Source organism: Lontra canadensis, unplaced genomic scaffold (genome assembly GCF_010015895.1).
Source record: "Lontra canadensis isolate GAN:19392208 unplaced genomic scaffold, GSC_riverotter_1.0 scaffold60, whole genome shotgun sequence".
Lineage (NCBI taxonomy): Eukaryota > Metazoa > Chordata > Mammalia > Carnivora > Mustelidae > Lontra > Lontra canadensis.
Window position 1 is genome coordinate 9,786,626 of NW_022631054.1, and position 19,760 is coordinate 9,806,385.

The 19,760-nt window shown below is 55.6% G+C and overlaps 1 protein-coding gene across 1 annotated transcript in view; it reads left to right on the top strand.

Annotated features, from left to right (window-relative positions):
* Nucleotides 1-19,760, top strand: part of SZT2 (SZT2 subunit of KICSTOR complex) — a 50,823-nt gene that overhangs the window by 11,105 nt on the left and 19,958 nt on the right. Inside the window, exons 2-35 of the mRNA XM_032877521.1 lie at nucleotides 794-919; nucleotides 1,225-1,398; nucleotides 1,720-1,890; nucleotides 4,648-4,779; nucleotides 5,535-5,676; nucleotides 6,068-6,174; nucleotides 9,184-9,394; nucleotides 9,623-9,793; nucleotides 10,193-10,427; nucleotides 10,619-10,748; nucleotides 11,433-11,575; nucleotides 11,798-11,950; nucleotides 12,092-12,206; nucleotides 12,421-12,638; nucleotides 12,735-12,950; nucleotides 13,329-13,407; nucleotides 13,630-13,724; nucleotides 13,985-14,153; nucleotides 14,351-14,465; nucleotides 14,577-14,690; nucleotides 14,878-15,048; nucleotides 15,220-15,314; nucleotides 15,552-15,675; nucleotides 15,764-15,925; nucleotides 16,015-16,213; nucleotides 16,506-16,621; nucleotides 16,754-17,000; nucleotides 17,850-17,991; nucleotides 18,150-18,242; nucleotides 18,383-18,461; nucleotides 18,568-18,861; nucleotides 19,024-19,165; nucleotides 19,339-19,446; nucleotides 19,534-19,597. Coding sequence (XP_032733412.1) covers nucleotides 794-919; nucleotides 1,225-1,398; nucleotides 1,720-1,890; nucleotides 4,648-4,779; nucleotides 5,535-5,676; nucleotides 6,068-6,174; nucleotides 9,184-9,394; nucleotides 9,623-9,793; nucleotides 10,193-10,427; nucleotides 10,619-10,748; nucleotides 11,433-11,575; nucleotides 11,798-11,950; nucleotides 12,092-12,206; nucleotides 12,421-12,638; nucleotides 12,735-12,950; nucleotides 13,329-13,407; nucleotides 13,630-13,724; nucleotides 13,985-14,153; nucleotides 14,351-14,465; nucleotides 14,577-14,690; nucleotides 14,878-15,048; nucleotides 15,220-15,314; nucleotides 15,552-15,675; nucleotides 15,764-15,925; nucleotides 16,015-16,213; nucleotides 16,506-16,621; nucleotides 16,754-17,000; nucleotides 17,850-17,991; nucleotides 18,150-18,242; nucleotides 18,383-18,461; nucleotides 18,568-18,861; nucleotides 19,024-19,165; nucleotides 19,339-19,446; nucleotides 19,534-19,597 — 5,052 coding nt within the window. The remainder of the gene's footprint in view (nucleotides 1-793; nucleotides 920-1,224; nucleotides 1,399-1,719; nucleotides 1,891-4,647; nucleotides 4,780-5,534; nucleotides 5,677-6,067; nucleotides 6,175-9,183; nucleotides 9,395-9,622; nucleotides 9,794-10,192; nucleotides 10,428-10,618; nucleotides 10,749-11,432; nucleotides 11,576-11,797; nucleotides 11,951-12,091; nucleotides 12,207-12,420; nucleotides 12,639-12,734; nucleotides 12,951-13,328; nucleotides 13,408-13,629; nucleotides 13,725-13,984; nucleotides 14,154-14,350; nucleotides 14,466-14,576; nucleotides 14,691-14,877; nucleotides 15,049-15,219; nucleotides 15,315-15,551; nucleotides 15,676-15,763; nucleotides 15,926-16,014; nucleotides 16,214-16,505; nucleotides 16,622-16,753; nucleotides 17,001-17,849; nucleotides 17,992-18,149; nucleotides 18,243-18,382; nucleotides 18,462-18,567; nucleotides 18,862-19,023; nucleotides 19,166-19,338; nucleotides 19,447-19,533; nucleotides 19,598-19,760) is intronic.

The window sequence follows — 19,760 nt, forward strand, 5'->3', positions numbered from 1 at the left end:
AAGGGGTTGAGAGATCAGGAAACGTTCTAGGGGGAACAGAAGAGGTTGCTTACCAAGAAGAGGTAAAAGGATGGGTACAAGCCTCCCAGAGGTGGCACAGCAAAGTGACAAGTTTCTTCGTGTCAAAGTGCAACTGGCGTGGTATTTGTGTGGATAAGAGAGAATGGCAATCCATCCTGAGTCAGGATTTGGCAGGGCTTGTGGGTGGAAGGACAAGGACAGGGATAAGGTAGCTGGTGCTTGGCAGGACACAGTTGCGTCGATGGCTGTGAGGCAGTGGTGGGAAGGATCTAGAGAGCTGACTGCTAAAAGGTGTGGAGGCCGGGAAAAGTGTGGGTTGTGACCTGAAGAAGTTGAATCTGGAGGCACTTGGCAGGCTGGCTTGTCACCCAGTGAAGAGTCCCTTAATGGCTACTCTGGTCAAGGCTTCGTAGGAGGAGGCATCTGGCATCGTTGAGTATCTGCTGTGTCGTAAGCAATTTGCCATGCGGAGGGATGAAAAAATAGGACAAGACAGAGTCCCTCTTGGCTCTTGGCTTATAGGAGAAACCCCTAAATGTTCAATAACGTGAAAACGTTACTTCATCAACCTAGAAGTCCACATAGGGGGAGTGGGAGCAGAGACTTGAGTCCTTGGGAACACCTTGCACGGAGGTGGGAGTTAACTTTTCACCTCTGTGGCTTTGCCTCTCACATATCGAGAACTCCTTGGACAGGTTTCTTGCGAGGTGATCTGCGGATACTAGGAACTCCGTGAACTGTTACAGATTTTTAAATGTCTCTTTGTCTCCAGGTAGAAGAAGCTGGGCAGGTGTTCCTGTTGATGAAAAAGGATTATCGAATCTCCCGAAATGTCCGCCTGGCTTGGTTCCTCAATCACCTGCATCAGACAGTGCAGGCCACACCCCAGGAGATGCTGGTGAGGCCCAGAAACGTAGAGGCTGTGAGGGTTTGGCCCAAAAGGATCTGCTCTTTTAAGAGAGTCCTAGAAACGGGAGGGGAGATTAACTCCGAGGGGTCCGATTCTAGGATGGGCAAGTGACTTTGTCCACAGGATGATTCCACAGGGGAAATGTTGAATTTTCCAGACAAGGAGAATATATGCTTGGGTTGCGGGAGGTGGAGCTAATGGTTTGCCATTTTTGGATATAGAAGTTCAGGTCCTGGAAATAAAGGGGTGACTCTTCCCGGACCCTTTCCTTTTCTCTCTGTCCTGATTGTCAGCTCCAGTCTGAGCAGGAGTTGGAAGTCCTCAGTGTCCTGCCCCCTGGGTGGCAGCCAGATGAACCAGTGGTTCCAAGGCCATTCCTCCTTGTACCTTCCACCCGGGTCACCTTCCTCGCTTGGCAGTATCGATTTGTCATTGAGCTCGACCTTAGCCCATCTACTGGCATTGTGGTAAGGGGTTGGGGGGGAGAACAGTGCGGGGAAAAGAGGGAGTAGGGGGGGAGAACAGTGCGGGGAAAGGAGGGAGTAGGGGGTGAGAGAGAGGGAGAGGCCTGAGAGAAGTGAGAAGGGATCCCAGCCTACCATTGGAGGAAGGAAACAGGCTTTTAAATGGTGAGCATTGAAAGACAGATCCCCTTCCATCCATGGCACCGTATTTGGGGGTGTGATCAACCTTCAGGAAAGAATTCCCGTGGAAGTTGCTCGTTTCTGCCCTCTGCTCAGGACTGCTTATGGTCACACCTGAGAGATCTTTCTCTGCATTGCCCTCAGGATGATTCCACAGGAGAGATCTTGTTTGATGAAGTTTTCCATGCCCTCTCCCGCTGCCTAGGCGGGCTGCTTCGACCCTTCCGCGTACCCGGATCTTGCATCGACTTTCAGCCCGAGATCTATATAACCATCCAGGCCTACTCCTCAATCATTGGCCTGCAGGCCCACCAGGTACTGCATCCCTTCCCTGTTTTTGTGCCCTCAGACCTCACTTCTGGGAGTCTGCTGACAAAGTCCTTGTCCCGTCTCTGTGGTCTTGCGCCCAGAGTCCCCAGCTCCGCCAGCTTCTTGAACCACTTTACTAGTCATCTCTGAGTCTCTGTTTTCGTGAGAAGAATCTGTTCCTCTGCTCCACAGGAGCCTTCTCGTGAGCTTTAGGTCAGGTGACCTTGATGAGACACATGCCTCCCTCGCTCCTTCTGTAAGTCTGTAGTTCTGGCCCCTGGATGTCTGTTTTTTGCCTTCACCACCATCCTCCTAGTTTGATTGGAAGGTTTTCCTTGTACCCTGACACCTGGCACTACCTGTGGGAGACGATCTTTAGAATAATTTTATGATTTTGAAATATAACCGATAACCCAGAAACATCACTTCTCCCAAGGATGGAGGAGGGTCATTTTCTGTGAGGACCCTGTGAACTGCATGTTCTGACCACACAGATAATGACAGGGCTTATCCAGCACCCAAGCAGACCAGCATAAGACACTCCTTTTGGACAATGGCCAAGTCTGTTACTGGAATATTCTGTTTGGGGCTTAGATAAGTAGTGGCCCAATTTCCCCTCATCTGCTCTTAACCACCCTCAACTCATGGGTAGGGGCTTCCCCTGAAACTCCCTGATGGCCATGTTGTCACCTTAGCTGTCCAACTGGCACCTGAGGGTCTGAAATCTACAGGGCAGTTGGCACATGTCTGGATCCCAGCTGTGGTTTAAGGTGCTGTCCTAGCACAGCTGTTAGGACTGTTGGTTGTAGGCTTCGGCACCAGGCAGAGGCGGGGCTTCGCAGGCAATGATAGCCAGGACAGGGAAGGCACAGGTGTTAGGTAATTTTGCCAATCTATGCAAGACCTGGGCTACGTCCTGGAGTCACAGATGAATCAGACACTGTCCCTGTCCTGATGGGAGGAGTTGAGAGTTGGGGGAGGAGGGGAGATGGATATTGAAGGAGGTAACTCCAGTTGAATGTGATAAAGACACTGCTAAGTAATGACTCAGGTGCGGTGGGAGCACCAAGAAGGAGCACCCAGCCAAGCTTGGGGCTGCAACAGAAAGACTTTTGCACAAAGAGGCATTTGAACTGAGTCTTGAAGGAAGGATTGAGGTGAACCCTTCAAAGAAGGGGAAATGGGCTTTCTAGACAGAGGGGCCCAAGAGCAAAGCCACAGAGCTATGAAATGGTGCTTCCAATCACAGGTGTCCCTTGACACAGTAATTTTGTAATTCTGCTAGACACAGTAACATTGAATGTGGGAGTTGGAGTGGTAGGAAAGGGGAGACGAGAGAGATAAGTGGAGGGACACCTAGCTGGCTCAGTCAGTGGAGTGTGCAACTCTTGATCTCAGGGTTCTGAGCTCAAGTTCTATGTTGGGTATAGAGATTACTTAAAAATAAAATCTTTAAAATAAAAAAGGGGCGCCTGGGTGGCTCAGTGGGTTAAAGCCTCTGCCTTTGGCCCGGGTCATGATCCCAGGGTCCTGGGATCGAGCCCCGTATCATGAGAGGCTTTGAACATCATAGCTAAGAACTTGGCCTTTGTTCTGTAGAAGAGTTTAGTGTGGTGATGACAAGTGCTGAACCAGATTCACACACCCATGTATTTGCTTGCTGGCTGCAGGCCCTTGGGCAATACTTATCCTTTCTACACATCTGTGTCTTTTCTAACAGGACCAGTATCATATGGTGACTGAGTTCATATATATCAAGCACTTAGAACAGTGCCTGCCGCATAGAAAACATGCAAAAATGTTAGCTATTAAAACTATTCCCTGTTCTTAAAACTATTAAAAATGGAAGATTTTTAAGTGGACAGTAGTGGGCTCAGATTTGTCCACGGGAAATATGGATCAGACGGCAGATTCTGTACTGGGGAGAGTAGGCAGAAGGTGATTGCAGCCCCAGAGAAGAGGCAGGCCCTGAACCAGGGCAGCAGCTGTGGAGAAGGAGGAGGCTTACTCAGGTTACCACCCCACCCCCACCCTGCCCCAGGGTCAGCCACAGGCTAGCTTCCTTCCCCCACCCCTTCTCTAAAGTTCCCCAAGATGTATCCTGCTGTTCCTCACAACAAAACAAAAGATCACAAGAATAATGGATGTCCCTTGAAGGAAATTTGAAAAATACATAAAATGCAAAGAAAAACAGAACTCTTCCATAAGACACCACTCAGAACTAAGTACTATGATGGAATTTCCTTCTTGGCTTTGAGTTCTTGTTTATCCTCCCTCACTACCACTCCTCCAGTCTGAAGAGAGGAGAAACATCAGGCTCTGCTTGTGTTCCCTCTCTTGCGCTCTCTCTCTCTTCTCTCTGTCAAATCAATAAATAAAATCTTTAAAAAAAAAAAAAAAAGGAATAAAAAATGTATGAGTCAGAATGAGAAAGGCTTATTAGCCGGGCTGAGGTGGGGCAGCCTGGTGACCTGAGATGGCAAATCTTAGGGCACCCCCATGGGGGAGTTTGGGGAAACCCAGTGTGCAGGACTGAAAGCAAAGGAAGATTGTAAACCCAGATTAAGGTTGCGAATGTCCCCAATTCCCTGATGAAGTAGATGATGTGATAAGAGAGGAACTGGCTATGGATTTAGCCAGCTTGAGATCCTGGGTGAAAAGTCAGGATCGCCTTGTGGGAGCTATGGAGAATAAACAGGCCAGAGGGGAACTTTCCTGTGTCCCCCTAACCCTTAAATTTTGTCTTGCCCTTGTGCTTCTCAGGTGCTGGTGCAGGGTTGCCTTTTGGACCCTTCCCAGCGGGAGGCGTTCCTGCAGCAGGTGTATGAGCAGCTCTGTCTCTTTGAGGACAAGGTGGCCACCATGCTGCAGCTGCAGTATGACCCCCAGAGTCAGGTATGCACGAGAGAAGGCCGCTGGACACCCCCCTAGAAAGAAGAGCTCTGAAGGGACGGAAGGGAGCAGGGAGGGACAGGTCCTAATACAGAAAAAAGAGAGGGCAGGAAAAGGGGCTAGGAGGCAGAGGGAGCCAAGGAGAGGATTGCTGGCACATGCACACCAAAGGTTCCCTGCTGGAGGAGGGCTCAAATACACTGCCCAAGACACAGACTTTGCTGGGGGAAAATGTGAAAGCCGTTTGCCGGTGTGTTTTCAGTCCTAGATCTCCTCCCCCACTGGATCTGACAAGGTGATCATGGGGGGCTCTGTTCCCTAGGACTTTGTACTTAGGAATAAAGCTGCTTGGACTCACTTGAACGTACTTGCTCATTCCTTTGGGTATCCTAGAAGTAGCCAAGGAAATTGAGTCCTACCTTTGTGAAGACTTAATTTGACTGATGTAGAGAATATTTCATCAGAGTGATGGGAAACTCTGGGTCAAGGGCCTCCTTGACAAAAGGCGGGGAACCCTGCTCCTGGACAATCCAGTGCTCCTGCTGGTGCTGGACTCCCTGTCCATCTGCAGCCAGCATGTGAGCAACACCCCAGGGGAGCAAGCACAGTCAGGCGTTGGCTGCAGAGCAGGGGGTTGGGGTCTGCACGGGATTGGGCCTGTCTAGTCTGGCCGGTGCTGGGCTGTAAATTCTGGCTTGGCTGTGGGTGGGATAGTAACGCCGTCTGTCCAATTCTGTCTCTTCTATAATTTGGGCCAGGCAGAGGACCAGTCCCCGGACTCAGGGGAGGCCCCGGGCCGGAAGGTGGGAGTCTCCATGGTGACAGCTGACCTTGGGCTGGTCAGTATGATTCGTCAGGGCATCTTGGCACTGCAGTTGCTCCCCTCAAACTCTAGTGCAGGTCAGTAGAAGGAATGCTCATGGGGCTGGGGAAATAGGGTATAAGAAGGGGACATTGAGGCTCCAAGGCACCAGTGCGTCCCTCGGAAGAGGATGTGTCCTTGTTTCAGGAAGGGCAGTGTGCATTGGTGTATCTCTCGAGTACTCAGCTCTGACAACCAACAGGGGCCCTAGTGGGAAGGAGTTGTGCTCCAAGGCCATCACCTAGGACACTGGGATCCAGCATTCAGGAGGGAGAAGCAGGATGGAAGGGAAGAAGGAAGGGTGTTTGCAGATCATAAAATGCACCGGCTGGTGGGCACCCAAGTCTTCAGGGTCCCATCATTTGGATGCCCCCCTGCGACTTCGGTCTGGTTAGCGTCCCCAGGTCTGTCCGCGGTTTCCTGTTCCAGGTATCATCGTGATCACAGATGGGGTGACGAGTGTCCCTGATGTTGCTGTCTGTGAGACGTTGCTGAACCAGCTTCGCAGTGGCACTGTGGCTTGTTCCTTTGTGCAGGTGAGGACTTTTCTAGAAAAGAGAAGAGGGAAGTGTGGTATGTCACAAAGTTGGACATGGCTGGTTACTTTCTTACAGGTGATGATTTCCCACATAAAGCCAATAATGTAGTTGCCTGCGTGTTAGTGGGGAGAATAGGTGTCATGTCTAGAACAGGGTAGGTGGCAGTGGTAGGAGAGGATGTGAGGAAGCAGCAGGTTACAGGATAAAGAGTGCTGAATTTGAAATCTGTCAGTCACACCCAGCCCTCCTCTCCCCTGTTAGATTGATTAGTTATCACTGTTTTGATTTTAAGGATCAGAAAACCGGACTCAAACTAGCTTGAGCAAAGGAAAGAATAGGAATATTCAGCAAACCACAGCCAATTTGGATTGATGGGCCAGAGGGTGGGAAGCAAAACGCTCTGGGAACCAAGGCCGCTGGGTAGGCATCGGCGGGAACATGAAAAGCTGGTTCTGCTGTGTTAGGATGCTTTGGGATAATTCTGTGGGTGCTGCAGATAAGCACAAGGAAAGTCGCTCGTTGGGCTTATGTTTTACAGAGCTGCTCATTCTTGCTGCTCCATGAAGGCAGGAGTGGAAGCAGGGGGTTATTAATTGTGTTGCTCAAGGTGAGAGAGGAACAGGGCTTAAATTAGGGGAATAAAGGGTAAGAAACAAGCAGATAGAATTGCGAAAATGAAGAGGTAGTCAACATGACTTAAATTAGCAAGGTGTGAGGGGTGAGTAAGAAAGAGAGGTCAAGGATGTCTCCAGATTTGTCCGTCGGTGGTGACTGGGTAGCTGGCAGGGCATGCAGGAAGAGAAGCAGCTGGCATGGAGTGAGGACAAGATGATGAAACCAGGCTTGTGGATGTCGAGTTTGAGGCACCTGTGGGTCTACAGGATAGTAGCTGAAGGCATCACCTTTGGAGTTTGGTGTGCTCGGCCTGAATCCTGGCTCCAAGTACCAGCTGTGTGACGTTGGGCACCTCACTTGATTCTTGGTCGGATTCATTTGTAAGTGGAAATCATAGCAGTGCCTCCCTCGTTGGGTGAGACAATGCATGTAAAAGGCCCAGCAGAGTGCATAATTATGTCGTAGGTGGCTCCTGCTGAAAGGCTAGCATTGGATATGCAGATCTGGTACTCAGGAGACAGCACTGGTTGAGAGAGGATTTGTCAGCCTTTAGATGGTAATTGAGCAGAGAAGAGGGCCCCTGAAGAACCTTGGGGAATACCAGTGTTGAGAGGTCTTTCCTAGGAAGGGGGCCTAGCAAAGAATGAAGGGAAGGAATCAGACCAGAACCCTGAGATTCTCATGTCAGGGAAGTCGGAGTTTGGGGAAGGAAGGAGCAGTCTGCAGTGTGAGATGCAGCGGACAGCGGGTAAAAGGAGGAGTGAAAAGCCACCTCTTGATTTGGTGGTGAAGAGGTCGCCGATCCTTTTCAGGTCATTTCGGTGACGAGGTGGCAAGGGAAGTGATTGCAGGGGGTGGGAGAGAAGGAAGCGGAGACAAGCAGACAGAGGACTGTAGCTGTTCAGGTCGAGTCGGGGCAGGAGAGAATGGAAGCTGGAGGAAAGGGCAGGACGGAAGAGGAGGGGGCTTTGTTCTGTCCGTTTGTTTTCTAAGCTAGATCTCAGCTTGTTTCTGAGAACCCATGAGGAAGCTGAGTTTGAAAATGAAGGAAAGAAAAGGAAGCCTGAGGGAGTAAAGTCTCCATTGACAAGAGGATGCTGGCTCAAAGAAGTAGATCCAGGGACTCTTTGGGAGTGGAAAGGAGTCATTCTCCCTCTGAAACTGGAAGGATAGAAGTGATGATGAGAATAAATTTGGCCAAGGGCCTCCAGTCCCTCTCTGAAGGAAAAGGTAGGGGTGACTGTAAGGAGGGGTGGCGAGCATCAGGGAGAACTGTGTTGAGGACAGCCCTGAAGGACTTGCTGGGCTTGGTGTAAACGTGTTCCCAGGTGGCACCAACCTAGGCAACCATTCAGCTTTCTCCATTTGGGATCCCATGGAGAGGTTGTGCTCCTCACTGGGGTTTGGAGGTCAAAGCAGAGTCAAGAGGGCCATTGATAGATTTGGAGGTTCAAGGGCTGGCAGCCTTAATTAGGTCAAAGAGCAGCAGGAGAAGGAGGATGGAAGGAATCCAAAGGGATATAGTTGTGTGTAATCCGTCGGATGTGGCAATTGAAATTGCAAAAATGAAATGGTTCCAAGAGAAGCCAAGGGACAGCGTATAGGCAGTGGGTGGGCAAGTGGAATAGAGAGAGTTCCTGGAGATGAGGGTTCAGGAATGGAGAAGTCAAGGAATTAAGTGAAACATCTCAAGGTGGTCTTTCCCCATCTTCTGTTAAGGGCCGGCTGGTAAATATTTTAAGCTTTGCTGGCCATATGGTTGTCACAACTACTCAGCTTTGCTCTTGTAGTGTCCCAGCAGTCATAGAAAAGATGAATGGGCATGGCTGTGTTCCAACCAAACTTTATTTAAAAGACAGGTGATGTGCTAGATTTGGCCCACAGGTCATATGTAGTTGGCCGATCTCTGATCTACAGGCTTAGTGTTCACTACGGTCCATGGACCAGCAGCGTTGGCGTCATCAGGGAGTTCGTTAGAAATGGAAAATCTGAGGCCCACCCCAGACCTATTGCGTTTTAACAAAACCCCCAGGTGTTTTGTATATATCCTAAGCTTTGAGAAGCACTTTTTTTAGAGATGCCTAAGTCTCTCCGATGGTAATAGGAAGCCAGTGAACCAGTGAACCAGCCAGTTTCCAGAATCTTTAGTGAGTGGTGCAATCTGGCATTTGATGTTCCGCTGAAGGGTGTGGCTTCAGTTAAGGGCCCAGGGGAGGAAAGTTGCAGAGCAGTGGTCCGTAAGGGAGAACACTGGCCCACTTCCTCCTCTGTGGTCCTGGTCCTTGGGGCAGGGGGGACCACAGCCACCAGCTCAGTCTCTTCCACTCTTTTTGTACTTCTTTCTCCTGTGCCACTTTTGGAGCTAGGCCTCTAATTGCTCATTTTCTCTAGGTGGGAGGAGTTTACTCTTATGACTGCAGTTTTGGCCACGTGCCCAACGTGGAACTGATGAAGTTTATCGCGATGGCTACATTTGGTTCTTACCTGTCCACTTGTCCGGAGCCAGAACCAGGCAGCCCGGGTCTGACTGTCTACCACCGGGCATTTCTCCTCTACTCCTTCCTGCGCAGTGGGGAAGCCCTGAACCCTGAGTATTACTGCGGTGAGGGGCAGACTGCAGGGGCCAGGTGTGGGAGCCGGGAAGTATAGCATGGACCCAGAGGTGATGCAGGAAGGGGTCCCCAGGGGCCCTGAGCTCAGGCCAGGGCTGACTGTTGTGGCATGGTTCTCTCCCCTGGGATGTCAGCATAGCCACCCCCATTCCCCCGCCCAGCTCTCTGTCAGCTCACAGAGAGCCACCCAGCCCTCCCCAACCTCGCTGGTCTTCTAGGCTCTCAGCACCGCCTGTTTAATGAGCACCTGGTCTCGGCCAGCAGCAACCCTGCCCTCGCCCTGCGCCGGAAGAAACACACGGAGAAGGAGGTGCCTGCCGATTTGGTCAGCACGGTGTCTGTACGGCTCCGAGAGGGCTACAGTGTCCGAGAGGTCACGCTGGCCAAAGGTGAGGGTCACCAGGCCCTGCCCCATCGTGCAAGTCTCAGACCTGCCAGACAAAGCAGAAGGCGCCTAGGTGTCACCCGTGAGATGCTGCTTGTCATTGCAGACAAGTGGGTTCCGAACCACCTTCAGGGCCTTGTTCTCTTAGCATTTAGCCTCCTGGTTCCATCTGCCAGGGGTGGGTCTGCAGTGGGTGGTGTAGCCAACTCTGTTTTCCCATCACTCCTATAAATTTCTGTTTGTGGCAATTGGCAGGCCCTAGGCCTGAAATCTCTGGAAGCATGCTTGGAACCTTTTGCCAGGCTAGAGTTGCAGGAGGTCGGTGGGGGTTTCAGATAGAGCTCAGTCCCAGGCTGGAGCGCTGTGCCTTCTTCTGGTAACCAGCCTCCCACTTCCCCTGAAGGAGGGTCTCAGCTGGAGGTGAAACTCGTGCTGTTGTGGAAACACAACATGCGCATTGAGTACGTGGCCGTGGCGCCCTGGCCCCTGGAGCCTGAGGGCCCTCGAGGAACACGGGTGGAAGTGACAATGGAAGGGGGCTATGACATTCTGCATGATGTGTCCTGTGCACTGAGGCAACCCATCCGCTCACTGTATCGTACCCACGTCATCCGACGATTCTGGAACACGCTGCAGAGGTGAGTGAGGTCACACCACTCAGTGAGCAATGCCCATTTGTTGTGTGGGTGGACAGAGGTGTGAAACTGGGAACTGGTGAGAGCACCCCTGAGGCCCAGGCTTGTGTCCAGAGTCCCACATCCCCCTGGGACTCCTTTCCTCTGTGCCCACAAGAGTCAGGGGTGGCTCAGGGTTGGCCCTTGCTCTGCAGCATTAACCAGACAGACCAGATGCTAGCCCACCTTCAGTCCTTCTCTTCGGTCCCGGAACACTTCACGCTTCCTGACAGCACCAAGAGTGGAGTGCCGCTCTTCTATATCCCGCCCGGCTCCACCACCCCGGTGAGTGACTCTGAGGCTCGTCAGCCCCACTCCACACCCACCCAGGCTCGGACTGGCACAGCTTCTGGAGCCCAGAGCCGCCCCCTTTTTCCTTCCCTCTCAAGTCTGAGGCACCTAAACAGAATTCCTTAGCTTTAGCCTTGAGAGCAGTTCTCCTCCCTCCTTCCAAGTTGCTGACAGAGAAGGATCTGTAGAGAGGCTGTCCTCAGCAGATCACGGGTGTCAGGGGTAAAGACTTAGAGAATGCAGAGGTGCCCAGGAGCCCCTTCACCCCTTCTCCACATGGTGTGTTCTGCGCCCTCCCCCCTGGCATCTTCACCCGTGCCCACTGCCATGAGCTGTGCACTTCCAGAAGACCATAGCTTACTTTGTCCCGTGCTGACTTCACCCTTGGCCTACGCTGGCACATGGCCGGCTCACCCTGAGTTCTGCCGTCACTCAGCTGCTTTCCCCAAGGCAGTGATGGAGACATGGTAAGCTCTATCCTTCACCTGGATGCAGCTTCAAGGGCCGCTCAGTCTGTCTCTGGGCTCCTCCTAATCTGGCCTTTGTCCTAGGCTCCCATCCCAGGCTGGGCTCTGAGCTCCTCTCTGACCCCTGGACCCCACGGTCCTGTTTGCCAATTGGCGCTTGTGCCGTGTTTCTCCACGAAGGCTCCTACAGGGCTGTCCTTCCCGTCCCCAGGTGCTCTCACTTCAGCACAGTGGGTCCGACTCCTCCCACGCCCAGTTTGCAGCCTACTGGAAGCCGGTGCTGTCCATGGATGCCAACTCCTGGCAGCGCTGGCTGCACATGCATCGGCTGGTGCTCATCCTGGAGCATGACACGTGGGTACCCGCTGCGGGCTGGGGGCCCGGTGGGGGGTGGGGGGACAGCAGACAAGCCCTCACCCCCCTCAGCCAAGGGAAGACAATGACGCTTCCCCAGTCTTTCCCAGTTACCCACACCCACATCCTCAGACAGGACCTGGCAGAGAGCAGTAGCAGTCTGTGTTTGGCCCCCACACTTGGGACCATGAGGCCTCACCTCAGCCCACCCCGCTCTTCCAGGCCCATCCCCAAGCACTTGCACACCCCCGGCAGTAATGGGCGCTACAGCACAGTGCAGTGCAGGATCTCACACTCCTCCCTAACTTCCCTGCTTCGGGACTGGAGCAGCTTCGTGCTGGTCGAGGGCTACTCCTATGTGAAGCTGCTCTCCAGGTATGCAGAGCGGTGGGCCCCCACTCCTCCCTGTCCCCCACATCCTGCATCTCTTCCCCTAAGCCCAGACCTCACCATTCCTTCTCCTCCACCCACTGACTCCCCATGTAGAGCTGCTCACTGACCCCCGTTTCTCCCTAGTGCCCCTGACCAGCCCCCTTCCTCCTTCTACATGGTCCGCATCATTTCCAAGGCCCCGTGCATGGTCCTTCGCCTGGGTTTTCCCATCGGCACACCGGCCCAGGCCCGACACAAGGTGAGCTGTGTCCTGACTGACTCCCAGACCCAGGAGCCCTGGAGGATGGACTGGCTGTTTCTCCCCCACTATATAGGGCCTGGGCCAGTGGAGAGAGGAGCCCCCAGAGTAAGGAATGCTTGGAGTAGAGGGCTCTCTCACCTTGTCTGGGGGCCCCTTCTTCTGGACCTAGAAGGGATGGAGTTAGGGAGATCTGATCACCTTTCTCCCCCAGATTGTGTCGGGTTTGCGGGAAGAGATCCTGCGGTTGCGTTTCCCCCACCGGGTGCAAAGCAAGGAGCCAACACCCAAGGTCAAACGGAAAGGGCTGGGGGGCATTGGTGGGGGCAGCTCTCCCTCCAAGTCCCCCCCGATGCTGGGTCCGCAGCAGGCACTATCTGACCGGCCCTGCCTTGTGGTCCTGCATAAGCCCCTGGACAAGCTACTCATCAGGTTGGTGTCGAGTCTGGCGCCCAGGCCGGGACCCATGGGAAGGCTGGGGCTCAGCTGGGTCTGAGTGGTGATCAAGGTGTTGCCTCTGTTGCCCAGGTATGAGAAGCTACCCCTGGACTACCGGGCGCCCTTCTTACTGACACTGGAGCCACCGGGGCCACTGCCGTTGGTGTCGGGCCGCTCAGCCTCTTCTAGCCTAGCGTCGCTGTCTCGCTACCTATACCATCAGCGGTGGCTCTGGAGTGTCCCTTCGGGCCTGGCACCTGCACTGCCACTCAGTGCCATTGCACAGCTCCTGTCCATCCTCACTGAGTATGTCATCTGGGCCAGGCCAGGCAGTTCAGGGAGGGGAGAGAGTGAGTGTAGACCCTGGCAGAAAGCCTAAGTCAGACCCTGCCCCTCTCTGGGCCCCGCCACCCCCACCGTTATGCACAGTACTGAGTGCAGAGTAGCGCCTGCCACTGCCCTCTCTGCCTCCCCCCTACCCACCACAGCCGGCTTACTTTGGCCTGTGCAGCTATAGCTTGCTGCACCTGAGGCTCCAGTAGTCTGAGCATGGCTGCCAGCGGACAAGTCTGCCGGGACGGCTGCTGGAAGTAGCCACATAAGTGGCATGTGGGGCAGGAGGATGGACTCAGTGTCCCTCCTCCATCTCATCCCATCCCCACCCCAACCTTTATGGGGTTTCAGAGTCCGACTCTCCGAAGGCTTCCACTTTGCTTGCAGTGGGGAAGGAATCATCAACATGGTCCTGGAGCTTCCAATTCAGGTACCTGCCGTCCCTCGTGACGCCTCCCCACTGGGGCCCATCATCAGAGGGACGCTTGCCTCTCAGCCGGGTTGGGACTACTGTAAATGGCCTCATGGGGACCCTTTGTCCAGAGGACCCAAAGCCTGAGACCAGTCACAGGACAGCGTACCGGGGGCTAGGGTCTGAGGGCCTGAACTGGCCTGGCTGAGGTTTGCCCAAGATCTACCCTTGTGCCCGCAGAATGAGCCCCTGGGGCAGGCTGCCGGCGAAGAGAAGCACACCTGTGTCGTCCAGTACATCCTCTTCCCCCCGCACTCTGCCTCCACCAAAGACAGGTGGGACCCGGGTCCTCTCTGGGGGCCGCCTCTCTCCACATTCCCGCTTGTCGCTCTGTCCCCCAAAGTGCTCTTCCTGGGCTGTTGGAGAGTCGGGGTAGGGGATGCTGTTTGCAGTTGCTTCATCAAGCAGATGCTGTTCCGGAAAGGCCCTGTGGGAGTTCCATCTGTCCCGTGCACCCTCCGTGAACTGACCCCCTGCCACTCGCCTGTGGATTGGACTCTCCTCTCCGCCAGGCTCAGGGTTCCTCCTCCTTTAGCTTCTCAACAGATGATGACAATGATGTGGAGGTGGAGGCCCTGGAAGGAGATTCTGAGCTCAACCTAGTCACCGAGGTGTGGGTGGAGCCTCAGTATGGGCGGGTGGCACCCGGCCCCGAGAGCTGGAAGCACCTCCGGGACCTGACATACTCCGAGATCCCTCGAGCTGTGAGTAGCCTCTGAAGGACCCCCCAACCTTACCGGGTGTGGCGCCGTCTCCTCTGGAGCAGCCCGTGCGCTTCCTGGGCCCTCTGAGTCTCTGTGCTCTGCCCGTCTCTGACTGTGGGGGCTTCCTGCAGAGCTGGCCACCTGAGTACTCTGGCTGAGGGCGGGCTGACCCCTGACCTCTGCTCTTTGTGCCCCAGCTCCACCCTCGGGATGCTGCCTGCATAGGCTCCATGCTGAGCTTTGAATACCTGATACAGCTGTGCCAGAGCAAGGAGTGGAGTCCCCTGCCCCCAGAGCCGAGGGTCTCTGCTGGTCAGTGGGGAAGGGGCCCCCCGGGGTGGATCGGACCCACCTGGTGGGGGGAACCATAGCTGGGGCATCTGGGTCTCATCAAGGCTCTTGTCTTCCTTTCCTCCCTCCTAGCATTGGACCAGGGAGGAGATACCTGTGTCCACGAGATCCCTTTCCATTTTGACCTAATGGGGTTGTTGCCCCAGTGTCAGCAGCTACAGATGTTCTTCCTTCTGCTTTCCAGAGGTGGGTGAGCTTCCTCCTTACAGACCCACAGGGCCTGTGGGCGTGGGAGTGAGCGAGCCGAGAGAGCAGATGAGCGCTGGGGCAGGAGGTGGCTGGGAGGCCGCACGAGGGCTGCCATGGCCAGGGCGGAGCCAGGGTTCCGGGGAGCAGGAGGCCCTCGATGCTGAGCGGAGTGTGTGTCGGGCAGAGCCAGAGGGCGTCCCTCTCGCCGAGGGGCCCTGTCCCGCCAACGACACGGTGCTGTGCCTGCTGCACAGCTGCCTGGGGCAGGAGCTGAGTGACCGGGAGATCCCGCTTACCGCTGCTGAGCAGGCCACCTTCTTGAGTGAGGTGCTGCGACGGGCCTGCCACAGTCCAGGTGAGCTCCTGCCTCTTTCCCAGACAGCACCCTCTGGCCCAGGCCCTTTCTCCCCATCCCTGTGCAGCAGGGCAGGGTTCTGTCTCTGGCTTTCAGCCTCCTCTCGTCCCCTCAGAGCCCTGCCTCTCTGCCAGCCCTGCCCTCGCCCACCCACCTCTACCCCCATCGTAGGTCCGGCGGAGCCACTGGCAGGGGGCCACGGGATCCTAAAGGATGGAGCAGTCAGCAGCACCCAGGCCACTGGAGACGCAGCTCCTCCTCCCCTGGTCAGCACCGCTTTGTCTCCTTGGGCCTGTTTTCCCACTGAGCTTCTGTTAGCACCGATCCATGCCCCAGCTGTCTGTCCCCAGGGATGCTAAGTGCCTCCTGCCGGAGACAGGATGCCATCCCTGCCCTTTGTCCTGGATCTCACAGCTCTACCTAGGGCTGCACTCCAGGGTGGGGGAGGGGAGCTGGGCTTGGGTGGCCCTGCAGACCGCTCTGAGGTGGTTTTTCTCTTACAGGGTGGAGGTCCTCCTGAGACGCTCAAGCCTCTCGTCTCTGCTCAGCCCCCTCAGTGGCGCTGCTATGCAAGGCTTGTGACTCCCCAGCATGTGTTTCTGACTTTCCTCCCTGCAACCTTCTCAGGTACCGCCCCCTCACCTTCATCACTGGCCCCTAGACTCCCTCACCAGGCCAGCCAGCAGCTGACTTCTGTCTCTCTTTTCCTCCTCAGACGTCCAGTACCTGGCTGCCTATGGCCTGGAGGCCTCTCAAGAGGAGACAAAGCCGAAGTTTGGGGATTGGAGCGGGGCCGCCAGCCTGAAAGATCTGGGAGGACCTGGGGCGAGGGCTGCAAAGGCCCAGGTTCCCACACTCAGTGTCACCCTAGCCAGTGGTAAGGCTGCCGGCTCTGAGTCAGTTAAGCAGGAGCAGAAACGGGAAGAAATAGAAGGCTTAGGGATCACGTGACACCTCTTCCCACAGACGCTGCCCAGAACCCAGAAGACCTCAGCCCACGTCGGGACTTACAAGCTTATGCTGGGCGTCAGGCCCCGCAGACAGAGAGTGCAGATGCTCCCCGGACCCGGTGTCCTGTTTACGTCTATAGCTGTGCCCTGGAAGCACTGAGGGAGCAGATGGTTGGCCTGCAGCCCCCTCAGGCACCCCGAGACCTCATCTTCCGGTGCATACCCTCAGCGCTAACCTAGGTTCTGCCCCCACCGCGGCCCCCAGCCAAGGCTTACGACCACCACGCTCAGGCGGAGGGACTGACAGTTCGATGATCAGTGGCAGGAACTCAGTCCATGTCTTGCCGGCTCCTGGCTTAGCTTCCTTCAGCAAATCACTTGAACTTGTTGGGCCGTGAATATTTTCAGTGGAGATGTATGGGCAGTCCACGGGAGCATGGGTGGTTGGGGAGTCTGAGATACCCCTCAGGAGAGTTGGCCAAGCTAGCTCCTCCCTCCCATTCCTAGGACTCCGTTCCTCGACCAGCCCTCCTCGTCCTCAGCCTGGATGGAGCCCAGGTTCAAGGAGGCAGCCAACCATTGTGCCTTGCTGCAGGAGCACGCACAGCGGTGCTACGTCCGTGGTGAGCAGGAGGCCTTGTGAGGGAGCGTCAGGAAGGAGATGGGGGCTTTGTGGGATTCCAGGCATGGGGGCTGGAGGGGCTGTTTCCAGAACTTGACCCTCATGGCGCCTTCCCCTTCCTCCCCTTCCTCAGGGCTGTTCGGGAGTTTGCAGCAAGCACAGAATGTCTCCTCGCAGGACTTGTTGATCGCGGTTGATGCCTGTGAGGAGCTGCTACAGGAAGTCGACATCACCCCTTTCCTGCTTGCACTGTGCGGCCACACTCGGGGTTTGCCTCAGGCACCCCCAAGCCCCGGGCCTCTCAGCCCTGGGCCCTTCAGCAGCAGCATCGAGGAGGGCCCGGAGCCGCGGGAACGAGCTGTCCTGGCTTCTGAGTCCAGGTTAGGGTGGTCCTGGAGGGACGCATCAGGGCTGCACCAGATCCCCGTAAACAGACTTTCCAAGCCAGGGGTCAGACTGCGCGAGGTCATGCCCACACATCGGGGAGGCAGTTGCTTTGTCGCTGGCTTCTTGCTCCCATATTTCCGTCTCCTCTCTGTCTCTCCTGTTCCGGCATGGAGTGTGCAGCTGGTTGAGGGGTGGAGAGTTGCTGGCTGCCGTCAGTGAAAGGGGAATTTTGTCCTGAGAACACTCAGGCAATAGTAGTAATCCCTGGAACCACTCGTGAGTTTCAGAGTGTGTTGCTCCCTGCTGGGTCCCCAGCTCACCTGAGGGGCCCAGCAGGTCCCCGATGAAGGGAAGGAGAAAGGCAAGCGAGCAGACAACTGTGTGTCTGGCCCCTGTGGTATGCTAGCATCAAGGGAGGAGAAGAAGCAGAGGGAAGAGGGTCCTGATGACACCCAGGTCCAAACTCCAGCTCAGTTCCCTGTCTGGAGCTCTAGACCCTCTACCCTCCATGCCCCCACATCCGTGCGTTTTTACCCCAGCAAATCTTGCTTCTCCACCTGTTTTTCCCCAGTGAAAGAGGTCACCCTCCACCTTAGTCAGAAAACTGGGAGTCCTCCTTACTCATACCTCTGTGTCACAGAAATGTCCAGCCATTAAGAAACGTGGGGGTTCAAGCCAAAGGGGTGGCGTGGTTATTGCCTCTCCCACTGCCCTTGCCATTGTACTAAGCACCCTTGCTAGAGCCAAAGACTGTGAGCCACTCCCAGTAGGGACGCAGGCTCCTCTGGGACTTGGTGGCTCTTAACGCCTCAACTCCCCTCACCCCCACCCTGACCTCTCAGCATAGAGACCGAGGACCTCAGCGAGCCTGAGTTTCAGAGCAGCCGTGTCCCTGGCCACCCAGACCCCAGCCTGGAGATCTCTCTGACAGACGTCTGCCAGCTCAGAGGAGAGGCACATGACGCCCTTCATGGCCTTATCCAGGTGGGACACTTGCTGGGGGAAGAGGAGGGTGGAGTCCCGCCTGCCCTCAGCCTTGGTGGGCTGTCTTGGGACGGCCTGTGTAGGTGTCTGCTCTAGGCTGGGGGGAGTGTTCTGCTGAGGGCAGGCTGACATAGTAGCCTCCTTCTAACCCCAAACAGGAGAAGTTCCTGGAGATCAGCAGTCTCCACTTCCGCACGGTGCCCTCCAATCCACACTACTTCTTCTACTGCCCTCCGTCCAGCCGGCGAGAGGTCAGTGGCTTCCTCCCTTCCTCCCTCAAACCCCTGAGCCACAGCCCCACATAACCACCCAGATCCTCTTGACTTGGCTCCCTGAGGCCCCAATGTGGCTCTTGTCTGGCCTTGGCTAAAGCTGTCTCTCTTTTGCTCAGGATGAGGGCCCTCGGGACACAGTGGACAGAAAAGTCAGTGACCTGGAGTTCTCAGAGGCTGAGCTTATAGGAGAAGAAGGTGTGTGGGCAAGTGGGGAGAGACGGTACGGCTGCTTCAAGCCGGGATTTGGGGCCCTCTGCTATCAGCCTGTCCCAGTGAGCACACAACACGCACCCTTTTCTAGGAGACACGGCAGCCTGCTGTGTGGTCACTGAGAGCGACCCAGAGCTTGAGGTGGAATACCGTGAGAGCCGTGAGCCAGAGCTGGGGCTGGCGGGGCTCGACTCTGCCTCACTGTCTGATGCCGACACCATGAACCCTGATGAAGACTCCTTCAGCATCCTGGGGGGCGACTCACCGACGGGGCCAGAGAGCCTGGTGCGCGACCTGCCGCCTCTGTTCCTGCACCTCACGTGCTCGGTGCGGCTGCGTGGGCAGCACAGCTCAGTACCCGTGTGCAGCCTGCCCACCTGCCTGGGTGAGTGCAGGGTCCCTGGGGGCGGGTCACAGGTCCCAGCACAGCCCGCCTGCCTGTCGGGGGTGGGGGACAGGGCCTATGGATGTAACTCATTAGCACGGGGACTTGAAGTCTGTGCTTGTCCCCGGGCTCCAGCAACTCCTGACGTTCCCCCTCTCCCAGGCCAGGTGCTTTCCAGTCTGGAGGGCCCCCCTGTTGGAGGCCGAGTGCCCCTGAGGGACCTCAGTGTTACCCTGGATGTCTTTGTGCTGACCTTGCCTCTGGAAGTGGAGCTTCCCCCGACCTCGGACCCTCAGCACCACCGGTGTGGCAACAAGTTTGGTGGGGGGGAGGGGAGGCCTGTGGTGGGGGCCCATTAAAGGAATCTAGAGGCACTTGGGGACTCAGGATCCCTTAAGGATTCCGAGAAAGAAGTGCTAAGGAGGCCTAGGAAGAGAGTAGCTGCTGATCTTTCACCTTCACTCCTACCCTGTTAAGGTCCACGTCTGAAAGCAGTGCTTCATTCCCGCGATCCCCAGGGCAGCCATCATCTTTAAGGTCAGATGATGGCCTGGGGCCCCCATTGCCACCCCCAGAAGAAGACAGGTACTTCCCCTTCCGCCTCTCAGAGTTCTTCGCGCCATGTCAGTTTTGTTCTCTGGAAGCCAGCATCTAACCCTTTCTTCCACTTAGGCACCCGGGACTGTCCAATTTGGCCACACCCCACAGACTGGCTATTGAGACCACCATGAGTGAGGTGAGGGCCTTCCCTCCCCCAGGCTAAGTGATAGCCCCTCAGCACTAACTGATACCCTTGCCAGCATATGAGGAAGGTGAGGCGCCCCTTTATTCTGGGATCAAAGTAAGGCCTCCCTAATCTGTGAGGCAAGGTGTCTTCTAGTCTGCAAGTGAGGTGATGC